Raw genomic sequence first — 23,213 nt, 5'->3', positions numbered from 1 at the left:
AAATCAACTTCAAGATGTCTGGAACTACTGCATATGGATCTATTTGGTCCTATCCCCATCATGAGCTTAGGGGGAATGAAATATACTCTTGTTGTTATTGATGATTTTTCCAGATTCACTTGGGTAATATTTCTCGCAGGAAAAGATCAAACCAGTTGTCTCTTGATCAAGCTTCTGAAAAGGATTCAAAATGAAAAATCTTCTACCATTATTAAAATCAGAAGTGATCGGGGCACTGAATTCACTAACAAGTATCTTGAGTTATATCTAAATGAACAGGGGATTCATCATGAATATTCAGCTGCCAGAACTCCTCAACAAAACGGAGTAGCTGAGAGGAGAAATAGAACTCTAAAAGAAGCAGCTAGAACAATGCTAGCAGATGCAGATATTTCTCAGCGCTTCTGGGCTGAAGCAATCAATACTGCTTGTTACACGCAAAACAGATCAATGGTCAACAAAAGACACAACCAGACTCCGTATGAAATATGGAAAGGGAAGAAGCCCAATGTATCTTATTTTCATGTGTTTGGTTGCAAATGTTTTGTACTGAATAATGGAAAAAATCATTTGATTGCATTTGATTCTAAATCAGATGCTGGAATATTTCTTGGTTACTCTGCTGTAAGCAGAGCCTTTAGAATCCTCAACAATAGAACTCTTAATGTTGAAGAATCGATTCATGTTGTCTTCGATGAAGACAACAGTGCTGAAATTTCTAACACATCTGATTTAAGTAACAGGTTAGACATGATTCACTTGGAAATTGGCAGTGAAGATGATGTAGAAGCTAATGCCAAGGATCTTCAAAATCCAGAACCAGATATTCCAATAGTGGAACCAGAAGTTCAGACGTTGGATCTACCAATACCAGCAGAAGATGTTCAAGAACCTACTACTGGTTCTGTGGAAGACAATCTTAACATACCAAATCAGGAAGATGTTCATTCCAATCGGTTTATCTTGAGAAATCTCATCCTCCATAATTGGTTATTGGTAATCCAGCAGCGCCGTTGAGAACCAGAAGACAAATGCTTAATGAATATATGCATGCTGCTTTTATATCTCAGGATGAACCAAAGAAGATTGAAGAAGCTCTTCTGGATCCCAGTTGGATTGAAGCCATGCAAGAAGAGCTGAATCAATTCAAACGTAATGATGTTTGGTTTCTAGTACCTAGACCATCTCATCAAGCTGTCATTGGAACTCGATGGGTATTTAGAAACAAACTCAATGAAGAAGGCACAGTGGTGAGAAATAAAGCTAGATTGGTAGCTCAAGGCTTCAGACAAGAAGAAGGCATAGACTTTGATGAGACTTATGCACCAGTAGCAAGGCTCGAAGCAATCAGAATATTCTTAGTCTTTGCTGCTTTCAAGAATTTCAAAGTATATCAGATGGATGTGAAAAGTGCTTTTCTAAATGGTCTTTTACAAGAAGAAGTTTACGTCGAACAACCTCCAGGTTTTATCGATCATTTCTCTCCACATCATGTATTTAAATTACACAAAGCATTATATGGTCTAAAACAGGCACCTAGAGCTTGGTATGACACTCTATCACAATTTCTTATTGATCATGATTTTACCATCGGAGCAGTAGATAAAACTTTATTTACTTTAGTCAAGAATAAGCACACTCTCTTAGTACAGATCTATGTTGATGACATTATTTTTGGGTCAACTAATCCCAAATTATGTGCAAAGTTTGGAAAATTAATGCAGGATAAATTCGAGATGAGCATGATGGGAGAATTAACATTCTTCCTAGGATTGCAAATTAAGCAATCAGAAACAGGAATTTTTATAAATCAAGCCAAGTACACCAAGGAGCTTCTGAAAAAGTTTGGAATGGAAGCATGCTCTACTGCTTCTATTCCAATGAGCTCATCTATTAAGCTTGATAAAGATGAAAGTGGTATTTCAGTAGAGGTAACTCAGTATCGAGGTCTTATTGGCTCTTTATTATATTTAACTGCCAGTAGACCAGATATCATGTTTGTTGTTTGCATTTGTGCTCGATTTCAATCTAACCCCAAACAATCTCATTATATTGCTGCTAAGCGTATTTTGAAGTACTTGAATGGAACTCAAAACGTCGGCTTATGGAATCCCAATGATTCATCGTTAAATCTTATTGGATATTCAGATGCTGATTATGCAGGTTGCAAACTAGACCGAAAAGGCACAAGTGGTTTTTGTCAATTTCTTGGAGATAGGCTGATATCCTGATTTAGCAAGAAACAGACGTCCATAGCCACATCTACTGCAGAAGCAGAATATCTGGCTGCTGGAAGCTGCTGCTCTCAGATACTGTGGATTCAACAACAGTTAAGAGATTATGGGATTCAAGCCTCCGAATCACCTATATTCTGTGACAATACCAGTGCAATTGCAATCACACAAAATCCAGTACTTCATTCCAGAACGAAGCACATAGACATCAGACATCACTTTATTAGAGATCATGTGCAGAAGAAGAACATTCGTCTGGAATATGTTTCTACTGATCAACAAACAGCAGATATCTTCACGAAACCCTTACCAGAAAATAAGTTTTCTTACTTTCGTAATTCTCTTGGTTTAATAGATTTAACTTAGTCATCCTCTGTTATTCTAGTTTAACTTCTTTTAGTACTTAATTGATTATTGCATTAAACTAACAGTAAGTTTTTGCAGAAAAGCAGAAGAGAAAAAGTCAGATAAGCAAAACTGGAATTTCATTAGAAACCATTTCAGTACTTTACATAATGCGTAATGAAAAACAGTAGATCTTCTTTGCTATTTAACCAGTAGCGTTACATGTAGTGCTTGTCTTCTGATAGAGGAACTTTCTGACATTTGCTTGCAAAGTACTTCAACAGGAAAAAGATGGTCTTCTTCGAAAGAGAAAGGCCTAGAAAGAATCTAGCAAGCTTAGGTCTTGCCAGCACTAATGTAATTTTTAGATGCCCTACAAGGCATCAAAGAGGATTTCAGCATCATCAATCCTCCAGCACTCTCTTATCGCATTAGCATGCTTCTGGAAGAAATCGATGCAATATTTCAAACTCATCCGAAGCAAAAGATCTGCATAACTGTGGAAACTACAACTCAAGGAGTGTATTTCAAGGATCTTTACGACATTTTTTTTGAAACCCTCAAACCTCTCTCTGAACAATTTTGCCTCATCTCCTGAATCTAGCTCTAACTCTCTTTTTACTTGAATTTTCATTGTTCTTGCTTACCTTCGATCAAGATTTGCAGGTATTTATAGAGGGAACAAAGACTCTTGTGAATCACACGATTACGACTGTTCATCTTCAACGGCTCAGATTGAGAGATGGCCAAGAGTCACTTGTCACAATTATGACTACTTATTAATTGCATTTACCGAGGGGGAACAGTATCTTAGTCAGACTGAGAGTTTGACGCCTTTTCAGAAAACAGATAGGATATTTGTCTTCTCGATAAAACTACATGTCTGCTGGTTTTGACAAAGTGCTCGCTTACTGAATTTTACGCCAAAGCAACAGTCCATGAAGGAAGGATTGTTCGTACCCAAGGAGATGCTTCTATCTCCATTGATGCCGCCCATCTAGGAGCAACCTTCCTCCTTCCACTTTCGGGTATTTCTGAACTCTCTGATATTTCAAAAACAGATATGTATGTTGCTCTCACCTCTTTCTCCGCATCTGGAGAAGAAGTGTCTCCTTCCTGCCATAAGAAATTGCTGAAGATAGAATATCAGATTCTGGCCGATATTGTGGCCAAAGCTATTCTGATCAAGGCTGGCACCTTCGATAAGCTGACGAAGGAGAAAGTTCAGGTCATGACTGCCATCACCAAAGGGATTAAGGTGGATTGGAGTCACTTTATCTTTAGAATTATGAAGGATATGGTCACTCGGAAGAGCTCTGGTTTCGCGGTTCAGATCAGCGTGTTGCTCAAGGATGCTGGTTTCCCATCTACCAGTGATCTTGATGCCACTTCTGTTACAATGATTGATGCAGCAAATGTTTTGGCTCTAAGGCCTAAGCCAACAGTGACAGAATTTGTTGCGATGAAAAAGGAAATTGGGGAAACTGCCTCTGAGGCTCCCAAACCTCACAAGCAAATTTCAAAGAAACGATTGCTTATTTCGACAGATTCCGATAAAACAGCTTCAGAAGAATCTGCTGCTACTGCTCGACCAACAATACCGACCCCAGCAAAGAAGAAACCGTGCACCATCCTCAAGTTGAAAAAGACAGCAGCACTGTCTGAGATTGAGAAAGTACCTATTCGACAGGTCTTTCCAGAAGCGGTTCCTTCTGTTCGCTCGACTGTTTCTTCCACTGCACTTGCTATTGCGTCCATCTCAGCACCCTCTTCTGTTTCTGCTTTTAAGCCATCATCTGGAGTTGTTATTCGGGCACCAGCAAGCGGGTCTTCTGCTTTCCGACCTATTGCGCCCATTCCATCCACTGACAAAGGAAAAGGGAAAATGGTTGCAGAACCACCTACCTTTGGTCACAAGACCACTGTTACTACAGGCGTTGACCTTCATCTAGCAGAGATTGAGACCTCTGCAAACGAGGAGATAAAATTCTTTGATGAATGGCATGCTGTCCGATTGTTCCATTCTTTTGACTACTTCAAAACAAAAGGAAATTACAGCAAGATGATGACTGCCGAAAGGAGGACTTTTCAGCTGGCAAAAACGAAGAATGTTATCGAGGCCTTGGGCAGAAGGAACTTCATCCTCGATCAACTCAAGTGTCAGAAATTAGAATCAGTTTTGCAAGTTATTCAATCGAATTTTGATCCTGCCGCTCCTACTGCTGCTCAGGATCAAAAGGTTATTTTGATTCTTTCTGATAGACTTCAGCAGATGAATGAGCAACTTCTTGCTCAAGAACAAGGCTTTGGAGAGCCTACTGTTTATCATATTGACCTTGTCCCGAGCTTTCAGCAAAATCAAACAGTTGAGGAAAGGACTACCGCCTCCCCAAGGGCTGCTGTTCTTAGTACTCCTACATCTCCGACTCGGCCCATTCAGTCCTCATCGCTTTTGTCTGTGCATGAACTGGCTTCAGTTGAGGAAGTCATTGAATTTATTGTCCCTACTGTTTCTACCACCTTGGAATTGCCGGTTTCTGGATCTCCTACCACAGGGCAACAAGTCGCTGAACCAGACACTACTTCTCTACTGCCGAACTTAGAATTGTTTTCTGCTGAACATCAAGCAGAAATGACCGTTCTTCTGGAACCACCCTCTGCACCCTCTATTGAAGCATCTTCAGTTTCACAGACTGCTACTGTACCTATGGAAGAAGTTTTAGCTTCTGATCTGGCTATCCCTACTGAAGATGCTACTCCTCCTCTGGTTGCTGTTGAGTCTACTGTTTCTGCATTTCCAGCCGAAAGCACTATAGACCTTGTTCCTTCTACTGCCTTGTTAGATGCTCCTTTTGTTTCTACTGCGCTGACTGTCTCCCTCCCTGTTGTGACTGCAACGACTTCTCGTCTTTCTGATATCAAACAACGCATTCTTGACCGAACTCCTTCCCCGGAATCAGATGCTTTCAATCTCGAACATCAGATTCACTGTCTACAAAACGACCTCCTCAACATTTCTGAATTGGTGAAGCGTATGTCTTGTGAAAACCTTGTGGAATTCAGTGGTGCTCAATCTTTCCGAGAGCGCATGGGTAAACACATCTATCTCACTAAGGAGACAACGGATAAGATGTAAGTTGAAGCCTCCGTCTTCAGACAAGCTGTATCAAGAACTCACAACGCCCTCCTACTTGCTCAAACTGATATACTTACTCGAATCACTGAGCATGACGATCTTTTTCGATCGCTCTCTACTTCTGTGGAACTTTTGGATGCCAAGATTGACTGTCAAAATAATCTATCACTGCCTTAGATAATCGCATATCCTCTCAGACTCCGTATCTGGAGATGCTAACCGATGGCATTCAAAATATTTCCGGCAGACTGAATGATCTCTTTACCCATGTGGTAGCCGCTGATGCCAAAAAGGGGGAAGATAGAAGAGATCAAGAAGGAGTTAGGCAAACAGAAGATGAGACTGAACCTTCCAACAGAAGAGATCAAGAACCTCAAAATGAAGAAATCATTTACAGGGACATTGGAACCGATTAACTTGCTTACCTTGATACGTTATTATCATTATCCGTTTATTTAAATGATTATCTGTTTATTTTATATCTTTCTACTGTTTAGGTTTTGGCATCACCACAAAGGGGGAAATTGTTAGATATGAATTTTATTGTGGCGATGTTAACTAAAACCAGTAGACCAGCAGACCAGAACAACTAGATATGTGGGGACCCGGGCTCTAACTCAAATCTTTTGGGATTTATTGGATCTCTGCTCGAAAATGTGGGTCAAATTTTTGCTTTTAACATGAACTCAAATGTATAATTAAAACATAACATGTCTCTATATTAATTAAACAACATAATGTACATACAAGTCTGTCTAGTATAATCATACGCTAGTGTTTAAATACCAACTACAAATATCAGTAGTACAAGTCTAATAAGCAAACACTAGAACTCTTCAACGCCCGAGATCTCCACGCTATCATCAATCTCTCATCTAGCTCGAGACCCAGATCCTGCCCCACCTGTTGCCATGCACACATACAGACACGACAACAGCCGGATAACTCCGGTGAGAACAAATCCCAGTATAAAACATGGTAAGCATGTATAGAGACAATCTAAATCACAAAACATGCTAGCATGCATATATTCAAAAGCAATAGATTTCATAATCTATGAAATCAAATCAAAATAAGCATGCAACCCAATTCAGATACACATGCAATTTAAATCAAGTCATATAAACATGCTGTCATGACTGAAAGCAATAAACATGGGTTTCATAGTCTCTGAAACTACATTCATAACCACATGCAGTTCTAGTCAAATCATGTCTAGACTCGACTCAATTATATCTCTAGGGATCCCGGGGTGAATAAGACGTCACTGTCTGTCACCTACCCTCCCAATCGGGGTGACGTACGTCTTACTCCTAGACTTCGGTCATATCTGTATCGAATAATCTACAATAGGAGGGTGTCTGCTCCTATGTAACGATACACCGAACGTCTAGAAATCTGACTATCTGTCAAACTTTCCTATCTCAAATGCAATGTATAACAATCTGTAAACAAAGCATGTCCATTTCAAAGGATTTGAATATAAAGTCTATAAACAAATCACAATTATATCAAAAGATAAACAATAATCAAGTATGTGATTTTATTGGGAAACTCAAATGAGATCTGATTTGAGTTATATTTTCCCAGATATCACATGAATTATACCTTTGTCGTCCCGGTCTGACGAAGACGAAGTCTCGAAGTCAAATCTGTCCATATCCAATCTGAAAGACAATATCGAATACATAATATCAATGACTAACTCAGTTCACAATCTGTTCTGATCAATACTCAATTCAGTACATAATCTGATCAATATCTGAACACTATACAATCTGACTCATATCAATGATATCACAATATAATCGAATTCATATCTGAATCTGAACAATCTAATTTAACTGATGTTTCGACGGCATAACAATACTGTCTCGATAACCCCGTCAGTCTAAACATCACAGATATAATATCAGACTTCGTAATCAATAATAATATCAGTCATAATCTCGATAACAATACAAATCTGACATGAAATCTCAGTCAAATCAACTCTGAAATTCATAAAAAATACAGAAACAATCTGTTCTTCAATCTGACTTCGATTATACAATATTTACGGTAGCATAAACGTCATATCTGATTCATATTCAATTCTGACAACATCATAATTACAAAACATCTCAAAACGTAATAAAACTTACGTCCTTGTGTAGCTCGAATCGAGAGGAGTTCGATACTGCGTTCGGATTCGAATTCTGATGCACGGATTCTTCGAAATCACAAATCTAAAAGGCGTAAGGATTTTTCCTCTCCAACCTTCGACCCTTTTTCTGAAATTCTGAGAGAAACCACGTGTAACTATCATATATATACTGCATGCAACCGAATAAAACGTGGCATAGTTTTTCTTGTTGCACGTAAGACCGCGGGTGCGGTCTTCATCTTACCGCGGGTGCGGTCTGACTAGCACCGCGGGTGCGGTGCTGCTACGGAATTTCTTGCCAACTTAATGTCCATGCACCGCGGGTGCGGTGATGTCTGGCACCGCGGGTGCGGTGATGCTTCGACCTTTCTTGCAAAACTCCACAATTGCATGACCGCGGGTGTACTCCTGTTCTGGGCGCAGGTGCGGTCTTGCAAAATCCAATTCCTCATGTCTTTTCTTCCCTCATTGCCTGTCATGCATTCTCATATCTTCCGAGTCTCACGTTAACGAAGATTAATACTCTTGGTTTATCAATTCTATAATTCTTGGGCATTACATTTCTCCCCCTCTTAGATCTGAGTTCGTCCTCGAACTCACAAGCAATCAATTCTGATATACCAGAAGAAATGTATAATAGAGTTTAACATCCAAACTCATCCCACTAACATCATTTTGAGGTATCTTTCTTCAATCAATCTCTGATTCTAATCTGGAATCAGAATTCACTAAGTATAATGTCAGAATACTTTACACAATGATTCTGACAGAATCAATCTCACATTACTGGTTATACAACATCCGTATATGCCCATCTATAGTTCATAACAAAGCAATACCAGCATTTGTTATCAAATTTGTTTATTCCAATCAAAGAAATCTACCATCATCAGCCTCATATACCAATCGTCATCATTCAACGTTGGTTTCTTAAATCTGTTCATTCTGAACTATCTTCCTCTTCTTTCGAATCTTCTTCAAAAGAAATCGGTAGTATTCACTGTATATTGTCTTGTCTATAACTATCTCATTACTCATCTGATAAACTGATAGCTATTGTCACGCAGTGATAATAAATCATATCAATTAGTGTTAACATTCAGCACTAAGGCTGTACCAAAATCTTTCAATACCTGAATAATATATTCTGACCGTCTGTCAATCTGTAAACCAATCTAAGGGAGAGCTTAGGATCTACTTTGTCACGAGTACCAATCAAACAAACTCAATCAAAAATCACAATCGGATACAATCTATCTCAATATTCGGATTACTCTGATCATTTCTTGACATCGATCTTCGTCCTTTGGTCCTGTTTATACATCATCTTGTACAAACTGATAGATATAGATTGAACAATCTGTCAATCACAATCATATCATATTTCAATCTGGAGAGAATGGCGGTAATTTCATTATAAAAGCCATAAAAATGCACTCCCATTTCTTTTCAGAAACATACATATCTATGATAATCTTCTGATTTTTGTCTTCATCTGTTGACAATTCGTACCGTTCAATACAATTTCTGCCAACATTTCAGTACAACTCTGTCACAACTGACTTAATCTGTCTATACCAAAACTGTCTGTTCGAATATCATACATTCTTAGTCACAAACATGACAACTGAAGTCACTACAGCGCATTCTGACACCATCTGTGATTTCAACTTCAAACTATTCGGCATAACAATCGGTTAATAATAAAAAGTAAAGAAAAATACCTACCTGGTATTCGGCTCTGATTATAAATATCAACTCTGTTATACAACTCTGAAACATTCTGATATCATGACACAATCAGTCTAATACAGACCACAAAATCACATATCTGTTTCTCTGACCGATACTCTGCTCTGATTATCGAAATACTGTTCTGACCACTCTGATCACGTTTCTGAACTGCTGAAATTCTCAAATTCATCTCTGATACAAGCTGAACTGTATATACTCTCAACGGTTCATAAAATCTGTATCAATACTGATTCAGAATAACATTAATCTATACTAATCTAATCAATATATAGGATTGTAAGTTCTAACAATACTATCGATTCTGACAAATCAATCAAATCTTCATGCCATTCTGATCAACTGCTATATATCATCTGCCAATATAATATGCTCCCCAACCAATACAAGATATCACGAATACTGATTTCGAACAATAACAATACACTGCAGATATAAAGCAATAATCGAATAAGAGAATCTGTCAAATCAGCCATAATACATTTCTGACAATTCTGACATTTCTGAAATTTCTGACCTTTCTAATATGGATATCCTATCTGTCACTGATTGCAATCTCAACTGTATCAAATTCAATCTGTATACTAACATCAGATCTCATTTACTCTGAATACAATCTGTTTCAAGCGGAATTCTTATCTGAATAATTTCTGTATACAATAATCCTACTTCTCAGAATATTCACTACAATCTTCAAATATTCAATTCTTTCAATTCGGTATGTATTATTCTGTATATTCAATATCATTCTGTATTGAATTTAACATACACACACTACCTGATCTACATTCAATTTCTGAAGTCTATCTTTTGAGATTACAACAAATCCAAAATCTCATCTGGGCAAACATCAGCCAACTCGTATATCACTGGCAAATCTGCCAATGCTAGGCTCGATCTCAGTAGATCTACTGAATACAGAAGGATGCAATCTGCTCCTTTCTGCATTAATCGAGTCACATATACAATACAGATATCAAAGGAATTCTAAATCTAACATCCTTATCGTGGTATTTCCACTGATCAGTCATTTACTTGTTCAGCATATGCATATTAATAATGCGTTCAAATCAGAAACACAAGTACATCACAATCTATTTCTATTTCATTCTCATCTCACTGTAGTATACAATATATACAGAAATTTCTGATATCATCATTTCCTCCACAAGAAAGGACATCACTACTACAGTACAAACAAACCCAACAGATACATCATATCTCCATGCTACCCCATCAAATGTAATCATATGAAATGCATTAGTATATATATCAATACATATGCATCATAATCATAAAAGAATAGTACCTGTTGTGCGTTCTGAAGCTACTTCTCAGTCGTGATTCTTTAACAATTCTGTTCCCTAAAATCTTCGGGAACTTCTTTGAGGACAAACTCTCGCAAAGTGTCCCGGCTGTTTACAGATATTGCATCTACTAAGTACTCCTTGACAGTGTTCTGTGGAATGTCTTCCTCCGCAAGTTCTGCAGTATACTCCAGTATAACTCGGACTGGAAACACTGGAGCTAGATGAACTACTCTGTCCACCTCCTAATTTCTTAAACTGTTTCTTTTCGATCTTCAATGGTTCTTTCTTTTTACCACTGCTACTGCCAATCTCAAATCTGAAAGGCAGTTGTTGTGGATTCGGTGCTGGAAGATCAAACGATGCTCCATGTTGTCCTATCAGAACTGTTTCTGCTCTTTTGGCTCTGTTCAATGTATCAGCAAAACTATTCGATTGCTTCACACTCACCAATGTACGTATTTCTGGATTCAATCCCTGAATGAACTGGCTAGACATTGCATCATCATTCCTAGCCACAAGAGGGGCAAAACGTAATAAGGTGAAGAACTGAGCCAAATACTCATCAATACTCATCTGATTCTGTCTCAGGTTTGCAAATTCTGAACTTCTATCCTGTCTGTACGATGTAGGGAAGAATCTTTGATAGAATTCAAATTTAAAAATCTTCCACGAAATCACTGAACGGTTTTGTTCTAAAGCTCCTTTGGTTAGTAACCACCATCTTCTTGCAGTCTCTTGCAATTGGTTCTCAATCAGGTTAACTCTACACTCATCTGTGAAACCAAGGAATTCAAACACCATTTCTGTCTCCTCAAGCCAATTCTCACAATCTACTGACGTCTCAGTTCCTTTCAGAATCGGCGGTTGAAACGACTGAAATCTCTTCATCTGCGTTTCTATCGGAGTCTCTAATACATCTATCTGTTCAGTCGAAGTACTGCCCCTTTCTGGAATTCTCCTAGGCGGTATATCTGAATATCAAACAGATTAGTACGCAATCTATACAATCTATCTCAGCCCTCTTCTGAACATATACCTCTGATATGGAATCGATTCTAATTCAAGCTTGGTATTTACATGCTGAAATCAATTCAGATATAATACAACATGTACTAGGGAAAGCGATAAGCCATGCTAGCACACATCATGTAAGTCAACATTGACCTAAATCTCATGCTAGCAATCACATGCAAGGAAGAAAATTCAATCTACCCCGCTCATTACCTTCTAACTCAATCTATAAATTCTATCAGTTCTGACTATCTCAGTCTAAAGGATCTATCGCTCTGATACCACCTGTTGTGGGGACCCGGGCTCTAACTCAATTCTTTTGGGATTTATTGGATCTTTGCTCGAAAATGTGGGTCAAATTTTTGCTTTTAACATGAACTCAAATGTATAATTAAAGCATAACATGTCTCTATATTAATTAAACAACATAATGTACATATAAGTCTGTCTAGTATAATCATACGCTAGTGTTTAAATACCAACTACAAATATCAGTAGTACAAGTCTAATAAGCAAACACTAGAACTCTTCAACGCCCGAGATCTCCACGCTATCATCAATATCTCATCCAGCTCGAGACCCAGATCCTGCCCCACCTGTTGCCATGCACATATACAGACACGACAACAGCCGGATAACTCCGGTGAGAACAAATCCCAGTATAAAACATGGTAAGCATGTATAGAGACAATCTAAATCACAAAACATGCTAGCATGCATATATTCAAAAGCAATAGATTTCATAATCTATGAAATCAAATCAAAATAAGCATGCAACCCAATTCAGATACACATGCAATTTAAATCAAGTCATATAAACATGCTGTCATGACTGAAAGCAATAAACATGGGTTTCATAGTCTCTGAAACTACATTCATAATCACATGCAGTTCTAGTCAAATCATGTTTAGACTCGACTCAATTATATCTCTAGGGATCCCGGGGTGAATAAGACGTCACTGTCTGTCACCTACCCTCCCAATCGGGGTGACGTACGTCTTACTCCTAGACTTCGGTCATATCTGTATCGAATAATCTACAATAGGAGGGTGTCTGCTCCTATGTAACGATACACCGAACGTCTAGAAATCTGACTATCTGTCAAACTTTCCTATCTCAAATGCAATGTATAACAATCTGTAAACAAAGCATGTCCATTTCAAAGGATTTGAATATAAAGTCTATAAACAAATCACAATTATATCAAAAGATAAACAATAATCAAGTATGTGATTTTATTGGGAAACTCAAATGAGATCTGATTTGAGTTATATTTTCCCAGATATCACATGAATTATACCTTTGTCGTCCCGGTCTGACGAAGACGAAGTCTCGAAGTCAAATCTGTCCATATCCAATCTGAAAGACAATATCGAATACATAATATCAATGACTAACTCAGTTCACAATCTGTTCTGATCAATACTCAATTCAGTACATAATCTGATCAATATCTGAACACTATACAATCTGACTCATATCAATGATATCACAATATAATCGAATTCATATCTGAATCTGAACAATCTAATTTAACTGATGTTTCGACGGCATAACAATACTGTCTCGATAATCCCGTCAGTCTAAACATCACAGATATAATATCAGACTTCGTAATCAATAATAATATCAGTCATAATCTCGATAACAATACAAATCTGACATGAAATCTCAGTCAAATCAACTCTGAAATTCATAACAAATACAGAAACAATCTGTTCTTCAATCTGACTTCGATTATACAATATTTACGGTAGCATAAACGTCATATCTGATTCATATTCAATTTTGACAACATCATATTACAAAACATCTCAAAACGTAATAAAACTTACGTCCTTGTGTAGCTCGAGTCGAGAGGAGTTCGATACTGCGTTCGGATTCGAATTCTGATGCACGGATTCTTCGAAATCACAAATCTAAAAGGCGTAAGGATTTTTCCTCTCCAACCTTCGACCCTTTTTCTGAAATTCTGAGAGAAACCACGTGTAACTATCATATATACTGCATGCAACCGAATAAAACGTGGCATAGTTTTTCTTGTAGCACGTAAGACCGCGGGTGCGGTCTTCATCTTACCGCGGGTGCGGTGTGTGCACCGCGGGTGCGGTCTGACTAGCACCGCGGGTGCGGTGCTGCTACGGAATTTCTTGCCAACTTACTGTCCATGCACCGCGGGTGCGGTGATGTCTGGCACCGCGGGTGCGGTGATGCTTCGGCCTTTCTTGCAAAACTCCACAATTGCATGACCGCGGGTGCACTCCTGTTCTGGGCGCAGGTGCGGTCTTGCAAAATCCAATTCCTCATGTCTTTTCTTCCCTCATTGCCTGTCATGCATTCTCATATCTTCCGAGTCTCACGTTAACGAAGATTAATACTCTTGGTTTATCAATTATATAATTCTTGGGCATTACAAGATAGCTTATCAGTAGCTGCTGCTCTAGTAAAACTAAACCAGTAGAAAAAGGGATAACTATACAAACCAGTAGAGAACGCTTTCTAACGTTGCTATCTTAATTGTTACCGTTAAAGTGTTCCTAGTACCAGTATTAATTGCAGCATTAAATACTATACGGAGTCATTTAATGCATATTACCAAATTGAGTATAAAACAAGACTGATTGTTTTATAGCTTTTCTGCAGGAACCTATTTCGGTAATAAAGCTGATTGTATCAGTTATCTGAAGACTTCTCTGATTATGAACGTTGAACTCAGTCGATTATATATACTTGGATCAAATCCTTGTTCGACACGACACTTCGCATAATATCATTTTCAAGGAACAAAGCTAATCTCTTATCAGACAAATATCAGTTTTCCTTGAGCATTGTTAAAAAGTTCAACACAAAGAAAAGTAGCACACGCTTCATAGCTTTTATCTGATCTTATTAAAGATCATCTTGTGCTACTAATTCTTACACTCTTCACAATCTTTACTGCATTAATATTTTATCAGAAGAGTCTGTAATCTGAAAAGAGTCTTTTCAAAACTTTGTGTTCCGCATTTTTGTAAGTTGAGAAACTAAGAGTTTCAGTAGGCTGAGGTGTAAGTCCTTCTGAAGTGGGTGTGTACAAGTGTTGTACTGTAATATCCAAAGTCTTTTAGTTATACCTTCTGGAAACAGGAGAAGGGGAGACGTAGAAGAGTTTATCTTCGAACTTCCATAAACAACTGTTGTCTACTGCTTTATTGTTTTTCAACTACTTCATCAGATTGTTTCCGCACGTTCTACTGTAATCAGGTGAAAGTATTCTCACAAGATCGACTACTATCCTTAACAGGATTCTAGTACCTCATCCATACGAAAAACGAGTAGAGTTTATTCACCCCCCTCTAAACTCAACTTCGATCCTCAACAATAAGACTGTAAATGAATCGAATCGAATCGAATCGAATTTTAAAAAATTTTCAGTATTCGAGCTCGAGCTCGAATCCGAATAAACATATTCGAAGCTCGATTCGAAACTCGAACTTTTATTATTTTCGATTCGAACTCGATTCGAACTGAGGCTCGAGTTCGAATTCGATTCGAACTTTTCAAATAATATATATATATATATATATATATATATATATATATATATAATAGTATTAAGTACATATATATATATATATATATATATATATATAGTACATATATATATATATATATTATATATATATATATGTACTATATATATATGTACTATATATATATACTTAATAATATTTATTTGTTTTTAAAATATAATGCTAAGGTTCGCGAATAGTTCGCAAATAATCGAACAATATAATTTTAGCTCGAATTCGATTCGAAAAATATTCGAACATGTTCGAGTTCCGAAAATTCGAACCAAATATTCTTCGAACTGGCTCGAAAATTTCGTAAACGTGTTCGGTTCGTTTACACCCCTATTCCAAAATAAACATTATTTATAATTTTAAAAAATAACTCCTTTACAATACTTTATTACCATAAACAAATGATATTTAAAAGTTTGAAATATGATAACGCACATCACTATCCAAAAAATCAGTGTCTATAATATTATTAAAATATATATGTTTTTATTTCGTTAATTTGTGAAAAATATCTTTATAAATATTTAAATTAAGATTCAGTATATAACTATAATTTTTTAAGAAATAATACCTGACATATTCAAATAATCGGATACGAGTACTACTAAATCTTAACAAATTATGGTTATGTACTGAATCTTGATTCAAACATTGATATATCTCACAAATTTACCATTTTTATTTCATAATATCTTTAAAAAAAATCCCGAAGCGGGTGAGATCCTTGCATGCTTGGAAGGGGTATTTTTTCTATGGGTGTCAAAATCAGACACGAACCATCAACTCTACACGGTTCAACCAGAAAAAATCAGGTTTGAGTTTGGGGTTTTCGAGTTCGGGTCAGATCGGATTGAACTCGATAGCTGACCAAAAAAAAAATGATCGGGTTGGGATGAGTTTGGGTAAACGCGAAATTTTAAAAAAAAATTAAAAAAATATAACTAATAAATATTGCCTATATTTTTATATATTGTATTTCTGAAAAAAAATTATTGTATATTTATATTATAAATTTTCATAATTTAATATTTATTTTGAATTTTTTTATTTTTTAAACAATTCTTTATTTGATTTAATAAATAAACTTTATTTTTCTAGAATTTGATTTTTAAATTTAAATAATATAGATGTGAGTGATATTTTATTATTATTATGTGTTTAAATTAAAATATCAATACTATGTTTTTGAATTTTACTTAATTTTTTTTAAAATAATTTATAAAAAATTTAAAATCAGGTTATACGGGTTGATCGGGTTGATTCGAGTTCAGTTTCGGGTTGGCTCGGGTTTGGGTTGGGTTCGAGGTGAGCAATTTTTGAATAGTATTATTGCTCAACCCGACTCAACCGACCCAACCCGTCCGAATTGGCACTCGTATTTTTATTTTATTTTATTTTATTTTTTAAAAGACAAAAACTTATGTGAGACGGTCTCACGGGTCATATTTGTGAGACGAGTCTCTTATTTGCATCATCCATGAAAAAGTATTATCTTTTATGCTAAGAGTATTACTTTTTATTGTGAATATGAGTAGGGTTGACCCATCTCACAGATTAAGCTCCGTGAGACGGTCTCACATTAGACACACTCATTTTAAAAATGATCTGATCAAATATATTATCTATTTATATTATCATTGTAATAAATATAATTATTAATACCCAATACTTGATTTTCTCCTCTTATTATGTTCATTGTGGGCTTCACTCGTAGCTCAAATGAATAAAATCACATGGAAAGCTAAAATAGAATACAATTTGGTATAATCAATATTTGATTATTCACCCTGTGTATGTTTCCCATCGGGTAGGTTCTCGTATTTCTCCGTCAAATCCAACTACCAAAACCATGGATCTTCGTCCCAGGAAGAAACGACCCTTTTCTGGCTTCACAAAAGCTGAGGTATTTTCCCCAGTCTTAATACTCACCAATCAATTTTGATGTTTTTTTTTGCGGGTTTGTGAAATTACACGATTGTTCACGCATCAATTCTGTTAAATGAGTGGCACGGCACGTAAATGGGAGAGCAGAGATTGAAGATTCTTGGGATTTTTGAATGGTATTTGGGTGGAATTTTACTATTGATTTGGTGGGTGTTGCTTGAAGAAATACCGCAAAATGATTACTGCTGTCTGAGTGCCGGTTAATATAATATGCTCATGACTTTTGAGCAGCAGTAATTCTAGACTTCCAGTGTTTGTAAACTTATCTTTTGTCATTAATCCACCAGCTTGCAAGAATGGAGCAATTTCTTTATGAATCTAAAGAACAATCTCTGGACGAGGGGTGCTATAAAAAATTGGCTAGAGTCTTCAAGTATGCTTCTTAGAGTACATTAACTGCAAAAGTTTTTAATCTTTAGCTGTTGCTTAAAGGTCGTCTAATTAAAACATATTGAAATAACTTCAAATTCTTCACATTATGTTTGCAGCCGATCTAGTGGTCGTGCTGGGAAACCTCTTTTGAAGTGGACCGAGGTTCTATTTTATCCCTTTCGATGATCATCACTTCATTCCCTGTTATTTGATGGCTGTTTTGGACATTCATGGTGCTGTTGATGGATTTCAGGTTCAAAGTTGGTATCAGAAGAATCAACAAAAAAGGAGCTCTCGAGAGACCTCCTTGTTCGCAGCCAAAAGGTCTCCTGCTGACCCAGAAGGTCATTCTTCTCATAAAGCACCTGAAAATCCAAAGATGCCTGAAGGTGCATTTGCCTATGTGCCCTTCAAACTAGTGGATTCATTTGACATCTGTTTGTTTAGCTGTGATAATATATTATTTTGTTCAGATATGATAATGCAATAGAATGTTTTTGAGAAGTGGTGAAAAGGTATGCTGAAGGTCATAATTATATTGGGAAAATAAAATGGATGAAATTATATTTTTAAAAATTGGAATGACAATGATGAGATGGTGTTTGGTTTCATTTTAGAAAAAGGGAATTGGTTTTCCAAATCGAAACCAAACAAAGTGTTGGGCTGCTGAAGATTTTCTACATTACGAATTGGGAAGTGCGGCAATAGAAATGGGTTGGAGCGAGTAACTATAGTGCATAGGTAGTAACTAACTGGTAAATCAACCAATTTGATGATATAAAGACTGTCCGGTGTCCAAAAAATTAATTTAAATTGAAGATAGAGTTGTATTCCCGGTATTGTGATTGCTTGTGAACTTAAACATAGGTTTGGGTTTTTGTGGGTTGATTACTGTTCAAAGGATTCGAGCCCTGAGAAATTTTAAGCGATGGCAGGTGAGAAGGATCAAGAACTATCTAGGTTGGAATTCGAAGCAAGGTCATCAAAAGATGGGGCATGGTAAGTCGACTATATCAAGAGTTCAAAGAGAGCTATTGTTTTTGCTATTTGCACTCATTTAACTTCATCTGTAACGTTCAATTCTTATTTCCAACGGCTGTACAATAAATTTTTTATTGAACCCACTTACAATAACAACAGGAGTAGTATTATACAGCAGGCCTGACAGTTTTGCAGTCAAACAACTATCACAATTCTCAACTGAGTATCACTTCTAAGTTTTTTGGTTCAATTCTGTGTTGCAGGTACGATGTTAATACTTTTCTCGCTCATCGATTTCTCAGTTCTGGTGATATTGTGAGTAATATAATTTTGCCACTACAGATGATTATTATGTTGTAAATGCATGTCATCAGCAAGGTGTCTATGAAGCAAAGCTTTCAATAGCGTGTTTTGAACTATTGATTTTGCACATATTCATGAATAGAATGCTAGTTTGGAACTTGGTTCAGATACTCGATAAACTACTGAACATAATTTCCTGTTAAATCATGTACTTGAGGTAATATTGATTTAAATAGCACACAAATGGAGGGAAAAAAGGTTTATCGACGCTTCTAGTTTGACAGATTAAGTTCATTGCAGGAAGTTCGTGTGAGATATGTTGGGTTTGGAGCTGAGGAGGATGAATGGGTAAACACTAGAACTGCTGTGCGCCTACGTTCTATTCCATTGGAGCACTCAGAATGCCATAAAGTGAAGGTTGGAGATGTTGTGGTATGCTTCCAGGTACCGTTTGAGACACATATAATACTGGGAAATAAAGCATATTTCTCAACTATTGTAGAATGTGTACACTGTATGATGAGTTTCATTAGTGTTTTCGTGACGTTATAAAAACATGATTTAACTAAATGGCAGTGAAGCTTAGTAGAAAGCTGCAGGTAGATTTTGCGACCCTTCAAAGAAAACCAATGAGAAGAAATGAGAGTGATTGCAAATTGTTTTTGATGAATATAACATGACATTTTACGTAGTTTTTTGAGTTATACATGACATATTAGTACATCAGCTGTATCCGCTATAATTTCAAGGATTGGGGTTCGAATGTGTATAACATGTTTACATTACATTCTTCTAATCAGGAGAGACAAGACCAGGCCAGATACTATGATGCCCACATCGTCGAGATTCAAAGGCGACTGCATGATATCAGGGGTTGCAGATGTCTTTTCTTGATCAAATATGATCATGATAATAGCGAGGTAAATGACATATACTCTAATTGACTCCAAATCATGCTCTATCTGATCTGCTTTAAGTTTCTATTTTGTTAGGACAAAGTGCGTTTGAGGAGGTTATGCTACCGGCCAAACACAATAAATAGCTCAATACAAATAGGTCTCAGAAGTGGTGCTGTGGATTGATATATTTGGGTAATGAAAAATATGCTTAGGGTTGTTAAATCTCGTGGGCACCGGTTTTTGTGAATGTGTATGGACATTTAGCATCGGATTATGCTTGATAGTATTACATATCTACATGGGTTTTTACTTTTTAGAAGTGTTGCGTCAAATTGGTCGAACCTTCTTATGAAACCTAATTTCTTGTGGAATACTTGCTATTGAGGATTTGTTTTAGGTAGAACCACTGGGATAGCATCTGAGATATCTTGATCTACGATTATATATATGCGTGTTCGTACAGCTTTTTCACCCCAACCACATGAATATGATATGATTTAAGATTAGTACGTCTATGTAAATAGTAAATTCCTTGTACGTATATATATATCGGGGTTAAAAGTATAAATACACTTGAATGCCATTTATATAAATTGGTGCCATGCATTATTACTTGCACATGCACCACTATGTATCTTTAAGCATTTGCTCTCTCGTGTGATTCCACCAAGTCTACAATAAGAACTTAAATATTTTCATTAATGCCGATCGAGTCTAGCTAGAGGATGGAACATACACACACATACACACACACTCTCATATATTTTTTGGGGGGAATAAAGTGGCCCTTTTGTTTAATGAGTTTCTTGGAAAGAGATGTACTGCTACTACTCTACTATACATTATAATTAATAATCATTAATTAAGGTGGCTCGCTCATTTATGTTAAGTGGGCAATATCGATTAATTCCCACTATTCGACTCACAACTAACCATGCACCAACGAGATTCATTGTTTGCACATTATTATTATTATTATTATTATTATTATTATTATTATTATTATTATTATTTTTTAAAAAAAAGATTCTATTGCATGAGAGTTTAATTAAGATCTTATTGGGAGCATGCTCTTTTCCTTGATATTTGATGCATAACTTAGAAGTTCCCTTCATTAGTGTAAGATATTATCTATGTCCCAATTCTATAAACTTCATTTATTTTTAAGTTGTTGTAAATATATAATCTATTTTCTATATTTAACAGTATTTTTGTTCTTTTTTGTACTGATATATTCCTATTAACTAAGTTTTGAAAACGCGCAATTGTATTTAAGGGGATTTTCTTTTCCTTTTTTTTTCAGAGTTAAAACCATTTTTTGAAACAAAAAAAATTCTCTCATCTTCATTAAAAGCAAGAAAAAGACACCAAATTATCTTCGCTTTCCCTGTTGCCCATCGGAAACATTTGCTTTTCCCTTTAGTATTAGCATCTCAATTTTTGTTTCCTGGCCATTTCAATCTTGAATCTTCGATTTAATTCCTTACTTTTTCCCTTTTTCGTTTTTCATTTTTTTTAAATAAAAAATATATATGATATAACAATTTCTATTCTCCAAAGAGTTGTTCATCGAATAAAAAATATAGCACAAAACAGAGGATTATATGGCCATTTGATCTATTGCAGTAACTCCTAAGTTGAACATAACATATCTATTCTATCTATCTATATCTATATAAATCTACGAATTGAATTGTGATTTTACTCTATTGTCCTCATTAATTAGTTGTCATCATTAAATTTGTATCATTCTCTTCCTCATCTTTAATTGATTATCCTTGTATTTATTTACTCATCTTTAATTGATTATCCTTGTATTATTGATATCTTATTATTAATTAACTCTTTCACTCATTTCCATGCATGTACACTTTCTCTTTCACTCACTTTTATATATACATATTTGACCACCTCATTTTTATCATCAACTTGTTGCACACCATCAAATAATTGTTAAACATCTCAACTTCTTTTTCACCCAAAAAAAAAAAAAAATCCAGTGACATATGTTATAGTACCTATAGTTATTTGTATTCTGAAATTTACAATCACAACCATACTCATGTATTTTACCATCAAATTAATCTTTCTCTGAGAAGTGCTTGGTAGGCTTGTTTGAATATTCTGATTCAATTCTTTGGTGGAATATTGATAGGATAGATTCATGTTTTATTTCACAATGCTTATATCATGTTTTCTACATGTTTGATCGATTATGGTCACTTGGAAGTTGGAAGCAGTATGTATTTTGACTCTGTATACCACACTTCGTTGATTTTTTTCAGCGACAATTTATTAAAAAACTTTGTTAGTTGATGGAAATGACAATTTAAAAATTAGAATAGTAGTTTGATTTCTGAAGTTGAAAACTTACATACACATATGATATTAAAGTTGTGTGTTTTAAAAATAGATATCTTCTGTTCATATGATTTTTATCATTGGAACAATCTACTCCAAAAACGATGTCATCTTCATTAATTGAAATCTTACACCGATGATTTATTATTGTATCTTTTTATATAAAACTGCATAACACAAATTATCATAAATTTTATTTTGTTCTTTTAATATTTCTTTAAAAATTCCCGAATTATATATACACTCCACAATAATTACATAAAATTGGAAAAAAAACAATAATTAGTTTATTTAATCAATTTGATTAAAATACTACTTTAACCATTTTTTCATAAAAAGCGTTCAATTATAATTTGATAATTAACGTTTCTACAAGAAAATATCAACTAAATCATATCGACCAAATTATTTTCCCCTCAACAAATTTGATGTTCGAACTAATTTATAATATTTTTATTTAACATAGAGTACGATCATTTAAAATTATCTTATATTACCATTTTTTTGTCTCATAAACGTTGTCAAATTAATCTTTCTCTGAGAAGTGCTTGGTAGGCTTGTTTGAATATTCTGATTCAATTCTTTGGTGGAATATTGATATGATAGATTCATGTTTTATTTCACAATGCTTATATTATGTTTTCTACATGTTTGATCGATTATGGTCACTTGGAAGTTGGAAGCAGTATGCATTTTGACTCTGTATACCACACTTCGTTGATTTTTTTCAGCGACAATTTATTAAAAAACTTTGTTAGTTGATGGAAATGACAATTTAAAAATTAGAATAGTAGTTTGATTTCTGAAGTTGAAAACTTACATACACATATGATATTAAAGTTGTGTGTTTTAAAA

General features: G+C 35.6%; 1 protein-coding gene across 2 annotated transcripts; it reads left to right on the top strand.

Moving 5' to 3' along the window:
• The first annotated feature begins 17,207 nt into the window (after window positions 1-17,207).
• On the top strand, window positions 17,208-20,403 carry LOC140814960 (protein SAWADEE HOMEODOMAIN HOMOLOG 1-like). 2 transcript variants are annotated; one of them, XM_073174057.1, is made up of 9 exons: window positions 17,208-17,401; window positions 17,730-17,815; window positions 17,931-17,976; window positions 18,068-18,203; window positions 18,750-18,813; window positions 19,059-19,110; window positions 19,399-19,530; window positions 19,899-20,018; window positions 20,091-20,403. In XM_073174057.1, the coding sequence occupies exons 1-9, from the start codon at window positions 17,348-17,350 to the stop codon at window positions 20,178-20,180; spliced, it is 780 nt and encodes a 259-aa protein (XP_073030158.1). In that variant the 5' UTR covers window positions 17,208-17,347; the 3' UTR covers window positions 20,181-20,403. The 2 variants fall into 2 exon arrangements, with proteins under 2 accessions (XP_073030158.1, XP_073030157.1); XM_073174056.1 differs by having other exon boundaries at window positions 17,212-17,401; window positions 19,399-19,542.
• The last annotated feature ends 2,810 nt before the right edge of the window (window positions 20,404-23,213 follow it).

This window comes from Primulina eburnea, chromosome 15 (assembly GCF_022965805.1).
Source record: "Primulina eburnea isolate SZY01 chromosome 15, ASM2296580v1, whole genome shotgun sequence".
Classification (NCBI taxonomy): Eukaryota; Viridiplantae; Streptophyta; class Magnoliopsida; order Lamiales; family Gesneriaceae; genus Primulina; species Primulina eburnea.
This window is presented reverse-complemented; position numbering and strand designations above follow the sequence as displayed.

What these genes read in the sequence shown, in the direction of transcription:
- LOC140814960 (XM_073174056.1), top strand. Translation starts at nt 17,348, where the DNA reads ATGGATCTTCGTCCCAGGAAGAAACGACCCTTTTCTGGCTTCACAAAA. An exon ending in AAATTGGCTAGAGTCTTCAA is followed by an intron (nt 17,816 to 17,930) that starts GTATGCTTCTTA and finishes TTATGTTTGCAG; the next exon opens with CCGATCTAGTGGTCGTGCTG. An exon ending in TTCTCAGTTCTGGTGATATT is followed by an intron (nt 19,111 to 19,398) that starts GTGAGTAATATA and finishes AGTTCATTGCAG; the next exon opens with GAAGTTCGTGTGAGATATGT.